This window comes from Chlamydotis macqueenii, chromosome 4 (genome assembly GCF_036417535.1).
Source record: "Chlamydotis macqueenii isolate bChlMac1 chromosome 4, bChlMac1.mat, whole genome shotgun sequence".
Taxonomy (NCBI): domain Eukaryota; kingdom Metazoa; phylum Chordata; class Aves; order Otidiformes; family Otididae; genus Chlamydotis; species Chlamydotis macqueenii.
The window spans coordinates 18,855,674-18,876,111 of record NC_141559.1 but is presented as its reverse complement, the minus strand read 5'-3'; the positions used below and the strand labels follow the sequence as shown (position 1 = coordinate 18,876,111).

Genomic DNA, 20,438 nt, shown 5'->3' with positions numbered 1-20,438 from the left:
GACTTGTTGCTACCTGAAATGCTTCATAAACTGTACATTCTATGATTCTATAAAAATGATTGCTGTGAATTTTCTTTTTTAAAATTACGCTTGACTTCTGACAGTTGCTTATTAACATGAAGAGAGACCTTTTAGGCAGTGTGCCAACTCTCTTGCACTCCTGCTCAGCTCTTGGATATGATAATTGTGGAGGACGGTATTGACTAATGATGACAAATGTGTTAAACTGTTTTCAGAAGTGAAAGAAACTACATGAACTCATCTTGCAAAGTTACTGTTCGTGACAGGCAACCTCTCCCTTCACCTAAACCATTACAACATAACTTCAGAACACTTAAATGATTTCAAGGCTTTGAGTAGAAAGAAAAGCTGTAAATTCTCAATATTTTGTTATGGTTTAGTCCCAGCTGGCAGCAAAGTACTACACGGCCGACAGGATGGGGGAGTGAAAATATAGCTAAAAGCTTGTGGGTCGAGATGAGGAGGGAGAGATCGTTCAGCAATTACCGTCATGGATAAAACAGACTTGACTTGGGGAAAATTAATTTAATTTATTAACAATCAAACCAGAGTAGGATAATGAGAAACAAATCCAAATCTCAAAAACACTTCCACCTCTCCTCTCTTTCTGGTCTTAACTTTACTCCTGATTTCTCTACCTCCTTCCCCTACATGGTGCAGGGGGATGGGGAATGGGGGTTGCAGTCAGTTCATCACATGTTGTCTCTGCTGCTCCTTCCTCCTCAAGGGGAGGACTCCTCACACTCTTCCCCTGCTCCAATGTGGAGTCCCTTCATGAAGCTGTCCAGTGAGTCCTTCCCATGACCTACAGTTCTTCACGAACTGCTCCAGTGTTGGTCCTTCCCATGGGGTGCAGTCCTTTAGGAACAGACTGCTCCAGCATGGGTCCCCTGCAGGGTCACAAGTCCTGCCAGCAAATCTGCTTCAGTGTGGGCTCCTGTCTCCATGGGTCCACAGGTCCTGCCAGGAGCCTACTCCAGCATGGGATTCCCACAGGGCCACAGCCTCCTTCGGGCATCCACCTGCTCTGGCGTGAGTTCCTCCATGGGCTGCAAGTGATACTCTGCTTTGGCATGGACCTCCATGGACTGCAGGGGGACAACCTGCTTATCCATGATCTTGACCATGGGCTGCTGGAGAATCTCTGCTCCAGTGCCTGGAGGACCTCCTCCCCATCCTTCTTCACTGACCTTGATGTCGGCATAGTTATTCCTCTCCTGTATTTTCACTCCTGCGTCCCCACCACTGGGCTGAGCCAGGCTCAATGTAAACAGCTGCCTGCGCCTCCTCCCTCTCTCCACATTGCTGCTTTGTTTTCACCTTCTTAAATATGTGTCATAGTTTAGCCCCACTTGGGACCAAGCTACACAGTCTCTCACTTTAAAAAAAAAAAAATTGTTTTTCTTCTTAGATAGGTTATAACAGAGGTGTTATCACTGAACATTCTGTCATCAATTGGCAGTTGGCTTGGCCCTGGCCAGTGGCGGGTCCACCCTAGACCTGGCCAAGTCCACCAGACAAAGGGGAAAATTCCAGCAGCTTCTTGCAGAAGCTGCCACCGTAGCCCCCCTCAATAAACAAAACCAACACAATATGTTATCACAGAGGTGTTATCACCATTACTGATGGGCTTGGCCTTGGCCAGTGGCGAGTCCATCTTGGAGCCAGCTGGCAGAGACTCTGTGAGATACAGGAAAACCTTGTAGCAACTTCTCACAGAAAGCCACTCCTGTAACCCCGCTGTGACCAAAACCTTGCCATGCAAACCCAACACATATTGTTAGATTGTTCTCTGGCTAATACTTGCTTTCCTTGTGTTCTGTTCATAATTATAACAAATGCCAAGCAGTTTATTATTGTTGGTGTGATATTCCATGGTGGTCCTGAATTTTATCCAGTTTTTATCATTGAAACTCCTTTTTTTTTTTTTTTTTTTTTTTTAATCTCGGAGGGGTTATGCCAATGTGAAAATTGGTGTTTCGAGAGACAGCTCTGTAATGGCAAGGAAAATGTTTGACTTGATAATGCTTCCTTTTTAAAAAAAAATATATATATTTTTATATATATATGTGACCTTGTTGTTAGATAGCTTTTTCATAAATGTAGCTTGGGAACACTTGCATGAGGTGAGAGGTCCCTGCATTTGTCTAACATGTGGCAGCAGCCAATTGTGACAGGCCTCCAGAAACAGTGCTGAGCCTGAGCTCCACAAAGCATTATCTATTCTATGAGGTTATGTCTGTTAGTCCAGTGCTCCTTGCTGTAATGTCTGAAGTCTTGTGTAGTTGCTAAGCAGAGCTAGTCAATGATTCAATTAAATAAAGGCCTTAATCAGTGAAGCTGTTAAAATAAAGATCCAAACCTTAAATTGGACCATGAGCTGTAGAAAGAGCCGCTGTGGAGAGTGAGCCATTAGTCTCCAAGTTCTTGGCAGCCCTTTCTGCTTAGCAAATTTTCTGCTTTTCCTCATCTTGTTCTAGTCAGCAGGCTTTCAGAGAGAGTCTGAGGTTGGTGTGACAGACTAATCTAGACCAGAAAGCCAAAGGCAGCCATAGTGGTCCCAAACGTATGTACTGAAATCCAGTGGAGAGCTGAATCCAGCAATTATGTTCCTGTCTTCTATACCATGTTGATAATGAATGAGTAGGACTACTGGTGGTTACCTAGTACTGAAGTTTTGCTAATCTTCTAGATTTTCTCTGCCAGTAACCTTTTTAACCTAATTTGTAACGTGTCACTGCATTGGCTTTGCAAGAAGACAAGAACAAAGCAGCCAAATAGAACCATGCTTTGACAGAACAACAGTGACAGAGCTGTGCTGCTGTGGTTTTGTGCATCTTAGCTAGCCATCCCTGCTGTTTTTAGTGTCAAGTGCTCTCTGTGTGTGCTGGAATTTTTAGGTTAATAAGAAAAACATATTAAATTGTTTTTTTCAGAACCGTATTGCAACTTGCTATTTTAAGATCAACATGCCTCTGATCAACATGCCTTATCAAAGACTAGAGAGATCTTAGCCCTGTAGCTGGTCGTTTAGTGGTCTGAGAAGCACAGAGATCCTGTTTGAATGTTTTCACTTTCCATGTTAATATGCATTGTAAAGGGTGATATGGCACAAGATTGATTCAGTCTCTTTAACATTAATTGAGTTGCATTGTAACTGTGATGGGTAGAAAGCTGCTTGATTTCTCCTTCCCGCTTCCAGCTAAGCCACTGTCCGAGTTATGCCGATTCCCACCATATCAGAAGATCTCACTAAAGATTGTGTCTTGTAGCAAATAAGCTCTTCTTTGAATAGCTGTACATGTGAAATAATTTTTTTTTTTTAGGGAAACAGTGTTTTTTTAAAAAAGTTAAAAGTTAATGGGGGGAGTTAAGCCTGGCAAAACAAAGGAATGTGCCTGAGGGGCTGAAGAAGAGACTTCTCACAAATGCATGAGATATTCTACATGAACAGTAAGTTCTGTGAGGTTTCAGCCTAAAACTATCAAGTACAAGACAGTTCTTCCTGCTAAACGGAAAACTCATCAGGCCAATCTCAAGTTCCAATCATGTTGCAGTCACGGAACATGGTTTTCAAGTGTTGCTGTCTTCAGTTTGCTGTAGGTGTGGAATCTATTTAAGTTAACTTAATTTACGCTTGGTGGAAAAAAAGTAGACCAGATGTGTAGTAAAAATAATGCATAGATTATTCAAATATGGATAATTCTGGGGGATATTATCACTGATGAACCTGTTTTTTATGAAAAAAAGTTTGAACTTCCACTCTGAATTTGAACTTAGCTGCTTGGCACTGACTTATATCGTGCATTTATGTAACAAACACTTGTTTCATACTGATGTGAGCTCTTTCAGTATTTGTTACTACCTGTTTTGCAGGTGGATCAACTTTCTTGCATTGGAGATAGAAAATTGCAGCCAGATAGAAGCCAGGCCATTCGGGAGAGGCTGAGAGGAAAAGGACTTCCCATAGGTAAGTGCTTCATTGCAGTAAGGGTTATGGCAATACATACAGCCCTGTGTAAGACCAAGTTTGGGTAGATTTTGCAGCTGAAGAAATTGAATAGTGGAAGACTTGCTGACTTTCACAGCACTCTGGTGATTCAGTGTCTAGCTAAGTGTTGGTGATGGTGACATGACAATATATTTTTTCAAGAAAATACATGTCTTTTTCCAATTTAGTCCTGATAGTAGGAACAGAGTTGAAAGGTTCTTGTCCAGAAGTTTTGTTTCTGGAGAAAGGGAATCTTCAGCTAAACATAGATCAGCTAGAGGAACAGGAAGCAGCTTTTCTTAGTTACCTCTTTCCTGTGGATTCAGCTTTCTCTTTATAGCTCTAGTTACACATACCCTCTTTCCCTACTTCGCAGGCAGCCCTGGACTCTTCCCTGCATGCAAAGTTTATTTTTTCTGCCTCCTCTTTTTTCCTGAAGAGAGGTTTTATACATACCATCACAATTCTGCTGTGCTTTGACAGTGTGATGTGGACATGGAGGCCAGGTAGGGTTGTATGTTACTTCAGGTAAGGAAGTAGAAACTGAGGGGCAGGAATGAGACAGACTATTTCAGAGGCAGACTGTTGCCACCGTGGAGGAAAATGGATAAAGTGATGTAGGTTGACAGCTGCTGCTGGCCATGACTTGATTGGATGTCCTTGTTTAAGGTCAGTGGCAGCATCAGCTCTGTTCTAGGCTTCTCAGACAGGAGGATGTGTTCTTCCAAAAGACTGGTCTCATATTTTTCTGGAAAAATTGTGGGGCTGGGTAGGAGCATTGTATAAGGCTTCAGCTTGGACCACTCTAAGTCATTGTGGTGCAGGCAGTGAGACATGATAATCAGGTGAGACCATTCTTGCCTAAAACTGTCTGTAAATTGATTATCTCAGTGCCAGAATGTGACATCGCTCACAAATACTCAACACCATAAGTGTTAACAACACAGAGTTTTCATCTTATCTCTCTGCCTATTTACCACCAGTAGACTCGTAACAAAGTTATGTTGCTAATGTGCTTGAGTTTTTTAGCGTTGTGTAGAGCAACGGTGCAGTGAATTGCAGGAGCTGAAATAACGCATGGAGTTGTCAGCGGAAATAGAAACTGCAAAAATTAGATACAAGTCTAGCAAGGCGTTGGTGATCTTCCTTTATTAATTATTTTGTGATGAGTCCTAGATTAAGTTACTTTTTGATATAAAAATCTTATGTCAGTGGTTGCCAGCCCTTCAGTATGGCACTATGTGTTTAGGAACAGTTTCTGGTACAAGCTGCCTCTTCATTTTGTTGCACAAATGCACTGTTCTGGCTGCTTTCTTGGGGGCTCTATTTTCTTATTGGCTTTTTTCCTTCTTCTTTTCCAGAACATTTCTGTAGCTGTAGGAATACAGGGTTTCGAACTGGATCAATCTAGTTAACCAGATTTGTAAACCATGTAATACCTTTCTTTTCTGAACTTCTTAAGCTCTTCCTTAAAATGAATTATTTCCCTGATTCCCACAAATTTTGTAAGGGTTGTACCAGAATGTTATTGTTCTGATTGTTAAGTTGTTTGTTTATTCTGTAACTCTGTTCTTCCCTGTTTCCAGTGTTGTCATATTCAGTTTCTTTACACAGTACTAACCTGTCTGTATTCCTCACCCCTTTTTCTTAGAGCTTTATTTCAGCACATTACCATTCAGCTACTACCTCAAGATTTGTCATTTCCATAGCCTCTTTCCATCATCTATTCTACTTTTTTATTCCATGATCATCATAAACTGCGTGTTTTGATATTGGGAAATTTTGGAGACGTAGCAAGGTTGTCTTTAAACTGGATTGCACTGTATTAGCAACCCTGATTATTCTTTTCTTTGTTGTTTCTTTTTTTCTTTTCACTAGTACAACTGAACAGTCTTTTGCTGGTTTGCTTTTTGTTTTCTTCAAAAATCCTTAACTCTTTTTTTTTTGTTCGTGTGATTCGGGGCTGGGAGCGAGGGAGGGAATGGTGTTCATTTGTTTTCCTACCCACAGCTTTGTCTAAACTTTTTAGCAGTTTTCCCTCCTGCTCCCAGAAGTAATGTTTGTCCCCAGAGTCATAAGTACAGAAAAGGTTTTGTTTTAAGTTCTACTAGATTTTGGAGATTGATGTAGCAACTTCAGTCAGTATCTCTGTGGTTTTCTGGCTCAGCACTCAGGTGAATAACATCCCTGTAACGTCTGAAACTTTCTCTGAGGACTATGTCTTTAAGTTAAAGGATATAGACTAGATGATCTAATTGCTGTTTTTCTGCTGTATCCTCTGACTTGAAAAAAATTTCATGGCTATAATAGTCTTTCCTCTTATCCCTGCTTTTTAAAAAATTGCTTAGTATGTATGACATTGCTTCTGAGACAGTTGAGAGGTATTAATTTTTATCTTAATTACTGAACAGTTCAGTTAGGATGCAGTATGTGAATCTTGGAAGGGCTGTGGAGCTGAACGTTTGTCTCACTGCTCACTTCCTTTCTGGCTCTGCCTAGGATTTCCAGGTTGCCAAGAAGAACAGGTTCCCTGTGGTGTGAGTGCTTGGGAGATCGCTGGGTCAGGGTAAAACAACCAGAGTTAAGGGTTCTCTGAGAATGAGGAGTCCCCTTGGCTCAGCTGCTATCAACCAGTAAATTCAACACAGAATTTTAAGCAACCACAGTTAAACCAACTTTTTGAAAGGTTTCTCTTTTTAGGGAACATCGCATTGTCTGAAAAAATCTAATTAAACATAGTCTTTACTCAAATAATATTTGTGAAATCTGTGAATTGGATAACCCCAGATGATAAAGTAGAATGAATAGTCCTCATCATCTAACCCCTGTTTCTCTTAAGTTGGTTGAAAGTGCATGTATGCATAAAGTGTTACAGATAATGTGTGGCACCTGAATGTTTGAGCATCACTGTTCCATTGCAAACATTTTTGTCTGCATCACTCCAAGCGTACTTCCGAAGGTACAAGTTATTAATGAGATGCTTTTGAATACTTGATTTTTCCTATTTTTGTCAAGAGGAACTGTCAACCAGCAAAAATGTTATTCAGTTGCTGTGTGGGTTTTACGATATTTTGGTGTTATGCTTCTTTCTCCCTCTATCCCTAGAAGCAGAAAATCTTTTTCATGTTTTCTGTTGTTTGAGTCTCTTTTCAGAAAATAAGACGTATTTAAGTCAATCATTCCTTTTGTTTTTTACGTTCTACCTGTATCACTTCTGTTCAAGCTATTTCAATTTCTCTGTATCACATTCATTACCTGTGAAACACTCCTTATTTTTCTCCTTTTCCCTAGAGGATTTACAACCCTTTTAGCTTCTCCAAAACTTTTCCCAATTCTACTTCTATTACCAGTCCCATTTCCTGGTATGTCTTAATAGCACTATGTTACTTCTCTGTATTTCAATCTTAGATACATTCCTTGATCTCTACTTCACTGAGACTTCAGGGAATATAAAGTATCAGTAAAATACAGAACAGAACAAAACAAAACTCTCCACATAACCAAACTGGCTGTAGCTGTTTTCAGTTCCACTTAACATGTAGAGTAAGTTACATGTTTCCAAGTTTATGAAATGAGAGACAGCTCACATTTGATTCAGGGCAATTTAGTGCTTGGTTATTTCTTTTTCCATAATGATATGCTGGTTTGTTGGTGCAAATTCTGTTAATAACAGCACACATCAGCTGCCCTGGGGGCACAGCTTTTAGATTTCTGGAAAAGTGAGCTGTGGAATGTAGTGCTTATTATACCGATGATAATCTCATAGATTGAGGAGAGGGCCAGATGAGGGTTTAAGAAAAATAGTAATGGCAAAAGAAAAAAAAAAAAAAAGAAAAAACAGTTCAGAAAAGCGTAGGGTCCTTTTGTCCTTTCTTGACACTGTAGTAATCTGCTGCTCTATGAAGCTGAAATATACACCTCTTACTCCAATTGCAAAATGGCAAACACAAAGGTAGGAAGCTATCAGGTAGGATTATGATTCTGAGTGAACTGTCCTTCTAATAAGTTAGATGTTACATCAGTCATCTTTTATCTGAATATTTGGGTTTATCTTCCTCTGAGAATACATTTTGGGCCCAGTTTATCACTGGCACAGTGGGAGCGCACAAGGATGTTTCTAATTTTACCAGCATGTTTCAGAAAGTGAATACAATAAGCAAAAGTATTTCCTGAGAGGACAGAAGACTTGTCTGTTACTCACTGAGGTGAAGTTCTGTTGAGTCATTGTGAAAATCTTGAAGAGAATTTTCCATTATTAGAGTAGCTGTCATACAGAGAAAAAAGCAACATAGAGCTAAGGCATTTATTATGAACTTAAGACTATCAGAATATTACTATGAGTATCTAACTTAAAACAGCTGATAAATTGTGCTAAATTCATGAATATAGAGATGGTTCAGCAAGAAAGATGTGCTCGTGGTTGGAGAGTAGCCAACTAATACCTTAGATATTTGCAGTCTTTGAAAAATGCTGAGTTTTTTGCTATAAGACTTTGAAAGTCATTGATGTTTAGATCAGTTTTCTGTACCGTGGTCAACCAAAATTATAATTGCCGAGGCTTTAATATTGGCTTAGGACAAATATTTTGAAATATTTTTCTACTTTGCATGTGTAAATTGGATGTTTTGCTCTCCTTGTGTACCCAAGTTGGGTATTTTCAGCTGTCTATTTCCATCTTTGTGTCTTGAATGTAATTATCAAATTAATAAGTAACTTCATGCTAATATTCTCCCCAATTAATTTTTTTTCTCTTTCAGTACTCACTTTCTGTGGCCATCTTGGTGAATGAGCTTTATGGCAGAGCTGATTGCAGAAGTAATTTATTCTAAATTAATATTACAGAATGTTAGAATGTTTGCTTTTAGTCAAGTCATACTTGGAACACAGTATTTAGGAACTAACTTAGCCAGGAGAAGTAGACGTGGTAAAACCTGCTGTGAGTCATCTGAACCAATGAGTGGTTTTTAAGTTTCATACTCAAGACACTTTAGACCTTAAGAGTCTTTACTTCAAGAATTATTTGTGAGAGTTGCTTGATAAAATTCTTTTAGTGTGTCAAGAGAGTAAGTAACGGTCAAACTCTTCCAAACATAAAGCAAGAATTAATTCAGCATGCTACTCTTCACCGCAAACTATGGCAGTCGTTCTAAAGGATGCATTGTCTATTTAAAGCCTAGTTGAAATCTTCATAACTTGTGCATGCCTGGCAGCCTGCTTCCCAGCCCTCCAGGGGTTGAAACGCTTCACTTTCTGTGTTTATTTACGAAGTTCCAACTTATACTGATGATTTGTGAACACCAAGGACGGATCTTTTCAGAGATCTTTTAAAGAGCTATAGCTAACAGGTGCCTTGGCTTTGCTTTCCTACCTCAAGAATCTCTTGATTTTTAACTCTACTTGTGCAATGTGGTAGACTGTCACGAGTTAACCTTCTATGTTATAATACCACAGTTGTATCCTGCAAAATTACAACCTCTGCCGAAAGAATATATGCCACATGAATAAAGCCTTGAAATGAATTTTAAAGATCATTAACATTCATTTTAACCATATGTAACAGGAAATAATTGGAAATACTGATCAAAATTTTAGAATTTATGAACTCCCTGTTTAATTAGACTATATGCTCTGTGAGCAAAAATGCTCTATGCAGCAAAAATGGTAGGCGCTGTAAACTGAAAAAAGATTCTAAGGCTAAGTGAAGTTGCTTTTCATTTTAAGAAGAAATTACAGCATTTAGTTATCACTCTCCAGAATATCAATTACTAATGTAGCTGTCCAGCTAAAACTCTCAGGCAAAAGAAAATGTACCCTTTCACTTTTAATCCAGGGAAATTGATTGTGGATTACGTTTTAGTTCCTAATCTGAGTGAAAATGCAGCTTTTAGTCTATAAAGAAATGGTTTATAGGTATGACCTCTATGTGTGAACTGAAACAGCTAAATCAAAGCAAACGGATTTAGCTCACAAAAAAAAAAATACAGCACAAACTTAATTCCATTGACTTGATAATCTCTCATGTGGAAATATAATATTTTTATTTTTCTTTCCCCTGTCTCCTCAGTACTAGAAAAAAAAAGAACTGAGTAGGTGGAGAGTATCTTCCAGATTTCAGCAAAACCAAATGGAAGCCAGATGAGGATTTCTTGTTTAAAATTTAAAAAAAAAAAAAAAATTTTTTTTTGCACTCCGGAAACCATGCCTACTTTCTTCCAATAAGTGTTTCTGTTTGCATCTAGCAGTACTGGTGGTTGGTGTTGGTAGGGATCTTTTAAATTTAAGTATAGTTGCTACTGCTTTATTGAGCTTCCAGCCTGGCATACTTGGAAGTACTGTCACAGTGTTGCTGAGGACAAACTCGTATCTCTGAAGACAAAACAAGAATGGACAGAAAGATCAGTGAAGAAATCAAAGCAGAGATGTCAAATACTCTCTGTGTGCAGAAAAGCAACTGTGTGACTGAGCTTCTCCTTGCAGAAATCAAGGAAGGGAAGAGCTAGGTGGTCCTTTTGCCTGCTGGGTTGAGAAATGCACCCAGAAAAATTGCCCCATAAACCTCAATAGGAAAGAGCAATGGTGCCGTTGTCTTTTCTGCAGAGGTGCTGAGGAAGGGAAGAGGTAAAATGTTGCATTTACAAAGTGCTACTTGGCAAAGTTCACTAAGACTGTTCTGAACAAGATGCCTGGTTTCTGGAGCCATTTGATTTTTTGATAGAGGTGCCATGTCACTCCGAAGCAGAATGCAAGTTGTTCTACAGGATTTATAGCTTGGCCATTGCTTACAGTGCTTTCAACAGTCCTTGTGTCCAGCTCATTTCTTCCTTCACAAAGAATATCTTGTTATAGGAGTATTTCTGTCTGAAACGTAGATTTTTCTCAACAATTTAAAAAAGTAAAAGAAAGGAGGTGCCATTTGTAGCAGTCCACCCACAGGCCACATCTGGCTCTGTTGTCTTCTGTTTGGCTCTTAGCCTGCCCCAAAGGGATTGCAAACCCAACTCCTCCATCAGCTACCCACTCATATTTGAGAAAGTAACCACATTGTCTTGGGATATGGATTTTTCTGTTTTCTGTGCAAAGATGGTGTGGGAGATGTTTTTTAAACTCCTGTATAATAGTTTCCGCTTCTCAGACCTTCTAGTCTGGCAATGATGGTGTGTGCTGTTGTGCACATGCAGGCAGTCTCTCTCTGTCCCCCCTGGCTCCTGTCTCTTCCTCACCCCGACCCTGTGTGAGTGTGTGTGTTTGTATGTATATTTCCATAAGCTCTGCTAAAATGGACCTGAAAAAGGTATTCTGTTTTGTGCAAATAAAAGAAGAGGGCAGTCAGAAAGACTTTAAAGAAACTTGAGCTGCGTTTATTCAGTAAAAACAAATGCAGTATGTGATGGCACTGACTGTGTTTGCGCTTACGTAGTATTTGTTTAATTGCCTGTATGATCAAGCTGGTACACAGGTCATTGCAGACAGACTGAATTTACTTAGGACCAGATACCAGCTCTCTTGCTTAGAGGAAAATGATCCAGATTACTGTCAGTGTGAGTCAAAGATGCTTTGTGAATGACACAGGTGTCAAAGAGGGTGTAGTTGCTGAAGACACCAAAGGAAGAAGGAAGCAGATCTATGGTCATGTAGCAAATGTAACATTTGCCAGCTGAAGGTGTGTGGAAAACTAGATTTTCATTTCAGCACCACCAGGGAATTTCATTGTGAACTCTTGATGATTAATTGCTATTTTTGTTGTATATGTTCCCTACTATATGTTATATTTTGGAATAATGAAATTACTATAATTGCATTTGAATTATTTATAGTAATTATAAATAATTGCACTAATGTAACATCAAGTAGAGGATAAACACCCAAGGGCGATGCATGAAGTTGAGAACCCAGAGAGTCTTGAGATAAGCAGGAAGAAGAGTTTAGTTAAGGAGAGAAGTAATTGGGGAAGGGGAAAGCACGTCTTCTGAAGTTACTTGCATGCTGTGGTATCTTAATTGCTAGTGGCTTGTCCTGTCACCATCACTGACAAGTAGGGAAGTGCTTCTCTGTCCTGATATACTCTTGGGTAACTGAAGCATGGAGTAGCTCTGTGTGGTCTCAGGTGAGATACTTAATGTCGTTAGTGGAGCCAAGACACTTTGGATGGGTCTCCAGAGTTTCCATTACAAACACAAGCTGTTTTTTGGTTTGGTTTTTTTGTTTTTTTTTTTTTTAAAGGAAGGTCATAACATGAGTCTCTCCATCCATTATAATTTAAAGAAGTAAAAGTTCCATTATGCAGTCAGGTTCCTTTTGTTCATTAGTTGCATCTTTTTCTTCATATATAATCGTTTACTGATAGTTCTTCCCTTCATTTTTCCCACACATTTTGTCATAAAAGCTGGGGAAAGAAATGTTGATGGATAAACTATGTATTGGCTTAATGAATTTGGACTTGTGTATGCCATTCAACTGAAAATACACATATTAAAGAAGGGCATATTATTCCAATCCGCTCTGTTCTGGAGGTGTAGGGTTAGCTGAAAGCTAGACGCACGAGCCTTGTGCTGCAAGAGACTTACTGCACTCACTTAAGAGCCTTGACCTAAGTAATGCTGAGGTAGTGTGTTGAGGAGGTCCAGTGAAAATACCTTAACAGTCGATTTTTGTGACTTACGAAGCCTATAGTTGTACTTCAAAAATTAAGGAGAGATGAGGACAGATTTAAGTTAAGTTAAAAATAGAAGAATTGGCCTGGATTGCTTGCTGGTTGCCTAATCCAGGTTTTTCACTGGTATCTGCAATTGAGTTGCTTATGTACTGAGAAGTCTTGTTCGTTACCATTGACCTCTGCTCTCTGGTGTCAAGAGCAGCATGCATTCTTGGCTGGTATCGAGTATGGGTATGAAAGTTCTGTATTGCTACTTTGTTTCAGTTTGCCTTCTCGGGATGTCCAAGTTGAGCAGGCTCTGCACCCCTTGCCCCCAGTCTCTTCTTTGCCTTTCTCATGATTCATAAACAGCTCATATTGACACTGTGAGCCAGTTTGGGGTCAGCTTGTTGAAATGACGTTATATAGAGAAGGATGGGTTTGGCAAAGGTGGGAAGAAGTGCCAAGACTGGTGAAAAGCAAAAGTGGGAATGGGGAGGTTAATAAAGGAAAGAAAGAGAATTTTACAGTCTCAAAACTTAATACTAAGGCCAGCTGTAGATTCCTTTTGGTACTATGTTAAAACCCCCTGTTGACTGCAGAAATCAACGTGAATACAAGTTAAACAGACCTGCAGACATCTCCAGTCAGCAGAGTGGAAGAGCAGTGTGGAAGTGGAATGCCCATCAGGAGGCAGCTGTAGCGATGAGTACTTTCCCAGTCACTGCTGATGAGATAGCATTCATGGCATTCACTTTTCCTCATGAGGATGCCCCAGGTGGGTGGATGACTTGGGGAACAGAAAGCATCCCTTGCGTGCCGAGGCAAGGAGCTTGCATCTTCTGCATGAACTGGAAGTGGCTTCTGTTGCATCTAGTCTGAATGCTACAAGTCCATGGAAACTACAGCTTTGGTGAGGAGGATACTCCTTCCCCTCTAGCACTCTTTTTCACTGTAAGCTGGGCTCTTTCACTGCAGTTCTCACCAGCATGCAACAGATACATACATTTGTGTCTCTGGGTGTGCTATGGTGAGGATACCCACTGGTACTGGAAGTACTTTGTGGCGCTTTTCACTGCATGTGATCCTGTAACAGAGTAACACTCAGTGTGGGGAGACCTAAGTAATCTTTTGAACCAGGTATGTTCTTCTGAGTCATGACCGATGATGTATCAAGTAATCCTGAATTTACAGCCTCAGTAGTATATTGTAGTTGCAGCTCTTTCTTTTGTTTTTTTTTTTTTTTTTTTTCTGTTTTGTTTGCTGTTGTTTTGTTCAGTAAGGTCTTGTGCATGTGCGTACTTTAGTGTTGAAGGGGTGTGGGTGGTTTGGGTTTGTTGATTTTTTTTGTTTGTTTTTTTTTTTTTTTTTTTTTTTTTTACATTAAAGTGAAATGTGAAAACAGTGTGTAGAGGACATTGGGGAGGATTCTCAGAGGTCCTCTTGATATGCTTTTTTGGTGACCATATTATATATTGCAGTGTTTTGGTATTTCTCTCTCGCACAAATGACTGAGTTAAAATCCTCTTTAGGAATGTCTGTCCTTGATGTGCATGAATGTCGAGTGTGTGTTTGCAGAATGGATATCATCCTGCTGCTTTAGATAGATAGTGGGAACTTCACAGTGAATGACTGTTTTTAAAAGGCTTTTTTGTGTTTGTGAATATTACATCATAGAATCATAGAATGGTTTGACTTGGAAGGGACCTTCAAAGGTCATCTAGTTCCAACTCCCCCTGCCATGGACAGAAACACCTTCCACTAGATCAGGTGGCTAAAACCTCTATCCAGCCTGGCCTTGAACCTTTCCAGGGATGGGGCATCAACAGCTTCTCTGGGCAACCTGTTCCAGTGCCTCACCACCCTCACAGTGAAGAATTTCTTCCTTATGTCTAATCTAAATCTACCCTCATCCAGTTTAAAGTGATTATCCCTTGTCCTATCACAACAGGCTCTGTTAAAAAAACCTGTCTCCATCTTTCTTAGAAGCCCCCTTTAGATACTGGAAGGCCACTATAAGGTCTCCTGCAGCCTTCTCTTCTCCAGGCTGAGCAGCCCCCACTCTCTCAGCCTGTCCTCATAGGAGAGGTGCTCCAGCCCTCTTGTCATCTTTGTGGCCCTCCCCTGGACTCGCTCAAGCAGGTCCACATCCTTCTTATGTTGAGAGCTCCAGAGCTGAATGCAGTACTCCAGGTGGGGTCTCACAAGAGCGGAGTAGAGGGACAGAATCAGCTCCCTCCACCTGCTGGCTGTGCTTCTTTTGATGCAGCCCAGGATGAGGTTGGCTTTCTGGGCTGCAAGTGCACATCACCGGCTCATGTTGAACTGGCCTTATGAGTGATGTTTAGTCTGGGAATAAGATAACATAAGATTTACCTGACCACTAAGATAATGATGTTTACTTAAGTTTAGGATTAAAGCCATAATCTTAAAATATGATATGTATCAGATCCTTTCAGAAGAATTAGTTCATTCTCGCTGGCAAAGACTTTTGTTTTATTCTCATGACTGGAACATGTGGGAACTGTCTAATTTCTTAGAAGATACTTTTTAGACAATTTAAACCCTAACATTTATTATGTATTTGTATGTTATTAAGAAGCAAGAGGCTTCTTGGTCGCATTTGGCTTTAGTCTTGGTTTGTTTTTTTTTTAAACACCTGTTGTTAGTTTAATATCGCAGAAATAGAAACTGAAAGCGAACAGCCCCTCTTCAGGTAGAGTATCAGAGTTGAAAGATGTGAAGCCATAAGCTTTTAAAGCATTTCTGAGTGTGATTATGAGCGTCTTTAAAGTGTTCTGTGAAACTCGGTCCAAAAGGATAATAGGTGAAGATCAGCAGGAACTTACTGTGCAGGTGGGGCAGTTGATTTCAGTGGACCTTGAAAGAACAACAGGCAGCACTACAGAGCCATCTTTGAGAGTACCAGATACAATGCAGTAATTTATTTTGAGTTCATGACTGCTTGCTTTTGTGAGGATGTCTGCAAGGCTGCTGCTTCTTAAAAGGTGTACATAGTAGTATCACAGTAGAGAGGGAGCTAGCTCTAAGAAAAGCATCACGTGCCATACTGACTCCACCTGGGTGAGCACAGATTGCTTAGGCAACCCAGTGTAGAATTTTTTTAGTTAGGTGATTTTTTTTTTTTGTCAGGGCTATCATGATGAGGCCAGGATTGCCATATTAATGCAGTGTGTATGCTGCAGATTGGAATGGTTAGACTTCATAATAATTCTTGCAATGTACTTGGTCAGTTGGAGTAATGAGTAGATTACTACCTTTGTGGTATCTACAATAGACTTTGGATTTTTGCAACTTTAATAATGAAGAAGCATTAAAAAAAAAAATCAGTTTGCTAACAAAAAGTAAGTAGCAGTTGGGTAGTCTTCGATGCTAGTTTTTCTCTTGGATGTTACTCTTCTAATTCTTTGATCTCAGGAAGTCTTAAGAACATGAAAAGTAAACTTGTAAGCTGTTAATATTAAGAAATTTGATTGTACTTACTGATGCTTGTAATTACTTTTGTAAAATCAGACTAATAATTTGAGAAAATTTTATTACATACATGATCATCAAAACTTCTCGAAGATCATAATATTATATTCTTCAGAGAACATATGTTTCATTTATATTATTCCACCTCTGTCGGTTTCTTTTATTCTGGAAGTAGTTTCACAGTAAGGGAGAGGGAGAAGAGCGAGTGTTCATTTCTATTGGCTGATCCATTTATTAACAAAACATGAAGTGTACAGGGTCATAGAATCACTTTGATCTTAGAGGCTTTGTTGGTTTTATTTTAGAGTATTCTTTATCTGGAGAGACTGTCAGCACCAAAAATAGTTGTTAAAAGAAGATCCAGGATTAAAATTCCTAACTACACAGTCATTCTTCTCTTACTACTGACGCTATTGCAGGGCATCTGGAAATCTATAGAACAAACCTGAACTTGTCATTAAAAATTTTAGGTGTTGTCTTTGGGTGTGATGAATGGCTGATTTCAAATTTATCATTAAGCAGTGCTTTTGGTGATAGTTCAGACTATTTTAAAAATAAAACTCATGAGAAAACAACTTTCAGCGTGTATGTGATAGTTGGTTTTTTTAAATGTTTATGCTGACTTATAGTAGGCTATAATTTTTTTTCTTGAGCAAGTTAGAAATAAAAGAAATAAAATGCCTGTCAGATATGAAGTAGTTGAAATTCTTTCTTTGCTGATTAAGGCAACCCTTCAAGTAGCTGTCTCATTGTTTTGCATGGCAAAATCAAGGCCAAAATGTGTGCTCAGTGTACGCTAGCAGTAAGTAACTCGGGTTGCACTCTTGTGTATTAAGTACAAAATTACATATATGAAATGTCTCCTTGTTCCAGGAAAAACTTCAGTGGTTGATGCACCTGATGGACACAAAGCTCACTTCTCTCAACAGACCATGCTTAACAAAGGACTAAGCAAGTCTATGGGATTTCTCTCCATTAGAGGAACACAAGATGAGGAAGAGTTTTTACAGGGCACTTCTACAGATTACAGCTTGGGACAGGAACATGTTTTCTGTCCTCATAGATGTAAAACCAGTGAGTTTGAAAAAAAAGGTCAGCTTCATACAGATGTCACTCCTAAGCGGAAAGTATGGGCTTCCTCCACAGATTTGCTTTGCACAACTGACAAGGCAGCTGAGAAGAACCATGCTGGAGTCTCTCATGGGCATAACCGTCAGTATGAAACATTTACAGTACGGACTTCTACTGCTACCAGAAACAAAGAAGCAAGATACTCTGATGGGAGCATAGCACTGGATGTCTTCGGACCACAAAAACTGGACCAAACGCGCTATATGCCTGAGACATCAACTTCTGCAGCAATATCAAGCGCCTTTGACAGGATAAGAGAGAGACAGAAGAAGTTGCAGCTTCTGAGGGAAGCTATGAATGTAGAAGGTTAGTGAAGCTTTTTGATTTTCCAAGTATTCCAGTCATTAAACAAAAATTTCTCTTTATGGTAAATTTGAGTTCCCCTTGCAGCAGCTCTTGAAACTGCTGAGATCTTCGCTTTGTCGTCTTTTAGGTAAAGTTGAAAGCATTAGGATGTCTGTTGCCAATGAGGATGAATGTGCTTGTCCAGATTCCTTACCCAGTGAAAACAGTTGATTTCTGTAAGTCAGCCAGTATCAACTTCATCAATTAAAATTAGCAAAAGAAAAAAAAAAACTTGGTAACAATTGATTTGCCAAGTAATTTTCCTTGATGGAAAATCATCTCCAACTATTAGAGAAGGATTTATACTCCAGTGGAAAGGGAAAATTTCATCTCCAGATCTCTCAGTTTTTGCACTGTATAACTGTTGATGATGCAGTTAAGCCCTTAAATATGACACATTTTTGGACTCATGTTAAGATCTTTACCTCAGAAGGAATACTTGACAAGTTCCATCAATTAATTAAAAGCATACATGGGGTGGGGGGGAAGTCTTTGTTTTTTTTTCTGAGGAAACTTATAAAAATGGTCTTTATGCGGAACCCTGTAAGGAGAATAGCATATTTTCTTTGCTTTGAAAAGGTGACATGATTTTCAGGAGCTGTAAATTTGAGATGGTTGGATAGAAACTTGAGAGCAGACTTGAATCCTGCTTGCAATGGGCCAGGAGTCATAACTTAGTCAACTCAGGTATAGAAGAACTGTATGTACAGAGCTAGCTCAGTCATTTTTTCAAGTGCATTCAAAATCCATACAGATAAAAACTCATGGCTGCCTGTCTGTTGTGTGACAGAAATAATGGTGTGAAAAAAAACAACTTTTACCTCCTTTTCCTGCACTGAGGTGTAAACACCTCCTTATTAAGGAGAGGTGATAAAGCCTTTTATCAAGGTCAAATTTCACACCCCGTGGCCATCTCAGGAAATGCTCATATTGGAGTTAAAACGAGAAGCCAACTCTTTCTCTTCTATGCATGTGAGCCTTGTGCTCCAGAAAGGAGTGTTATTGAAATGGCATAGACAGTTTAAAAAGCTACTGTAATTTCTGTACAAGTTGTACAGACTAGACAGTTAGAGGTTTTTTTTCTTTCAAATTAGCATCTTTATATGAGGGTTATGTTATAATGTGCAGGAATGAACATGTAGACGGAATTAGTACTATGCAGATACCATTGTTTATCTCAATAGAAGTTCACCATCTGTCATTATCTACTGTGATGTCTGATGAGGTATGGGGAAGGTTGGTTAGTTTTTGATTTAGCAGTCTGAAATTGAAGGGGACCATCTCAAGTATGTGAGTCAACTCAGATCTTTGGAGATAGGCAGCTTGACAAAGTTTAAAAGGAGGCCACTCCCTGCATTGGGAAAGCTCAATAGCCTTGTTGTTCATCAGTGCAGCTTTATGCAGGTTTGTGTTGTGCAACAGCAAAACCAAAAGCTTGGCCAAACCCATTGATGAGCAAGAGTTTATCATTCTCATTCAAACAGATTGGGAGACAGCAGAAAACGTAATGTGCCCATGCCTTGCAAACTGAGATAGTTCAGATGTGTGAACTACTCGATTCATAAAGGGAATGGGTGAAAGTGCAGTCCAAGTAAACCCGGAACTGGGGCTTAATAGTCACAGGAGCTGAGTGACAAATGGTTATAGAAGATTGAGGCAATAGCTAATGAATGACTCACTGCCCATCCTTCTGAATTCAGTCATTACTTGCTAGAAAAATATGAAGATACATTCTCAACAGATAGGTGGGTTGCAATGTTCTTGTCTTCTGAGTTTTATACTTTCAACATAGGAAGGAGGTATGTTTTACTCTTGAATTCAAGTTAGGAGTGTGTGCTCCTTTTTTTTTTTCGTTGTGTCAGTTAACTGCTTAAAGAAAAGTTTTGGGCCAGAACCTAGTCGTGAATGTCAATTTTTAATGAGAGCCAGTTTAAAGGAGTATTTTAGGAAGATGGATGGGGAACATTTTTTCACATAGGAGTTAATTGTGGTTTACAGGGCTTGAGAAGCCTGACTAAAAGTATTCTATTCTGGCTTAATAAACAAAGTCACAAAAGCCCTAATACCTAAAGTCTGCTAGTCTGTTAAGATTTCTTTCCCTTTTCCTTTTGTGTTCCATATGTTTTCCTATTAGTTATCTCACGCCTTGTTTACAACATGGGTCCCTTGAGATCTTTCATGAAAAGAATCTATTGCTGGTTTCATCTGCCAAAGAAATATAAAATACAGCCCGTAAGTTATCTGTACATGTAATTTTCAAGCACTTAGTGAGTAGGCAAATATTTCCAAATGTCAGGTGTATGGAATTGCTCTTCTGCCATAAACCCGGCCTTGCTGAGAGATACAAGCAACTGTGTGGAAAGCTGTGGTAAGCTGTGGTAAAATATGTTGCCTGTCTTAATAAAGGGCAGTTTCTTGGGCAGTACTTGATACAAGGGTATCTTACTGCCTGCAGCTGCTAGTCACAGGTGGGCAACAACTAGAAATTGAGTGGAAAGAAGTCCACAGAAAATGACAGCAACTACTGCTCTTTCCATACACGGGACACAGCAAGACCTCAAAGGAGAGACGTTGAGAGGAAAAACAGAGAAAGAGAATAAGGTATTTTGAAAGCTTATGTAGTCAGGAATGAGGGATTCTGTCAGATTAAGGGGGAGTAACGGGCAATGAGTCATGGAAAATAGAGTTGGTGGTTGGGTTTTAGTAGAGAGGACACAATCTACCTTCTCTTTGGTAGGTTTGGGGATATTTTCAATTTGGTTGAGTCCAGGTCTAGGTTACAATTAAGTCTGTGTAAGTAAGCCTCTGCTTTTTGCTGTGTGA

General features: G+C 39.5%; 1 protein-coding gene across 1 annotated transcript in view; it reads left to right on the top strand.

Annotated features, from left to right (window-relative positions):
- PTPN13 (protein tyrosine phosphatase non-receptor type 13) overlaps positions 1–20,438 on the top strand; it is a 128,058-nt gene that overhangs the window by 45,601 nt on the left and 62,019 nt on the right. The window contains exons 6-7 of the mRNA XM_086747156.1: positions 3,898–3,991; positions 17,013–17,576. Coding sequence (XP_086603282.1) covers positions 3,898–3,991; positions 17,013–17,576 — 658 coding nt within the window. The remainder of the gene's footprint in view (positions 1–3,897; positions 3,992–17,012; positions 17,577–20,438) is intronic.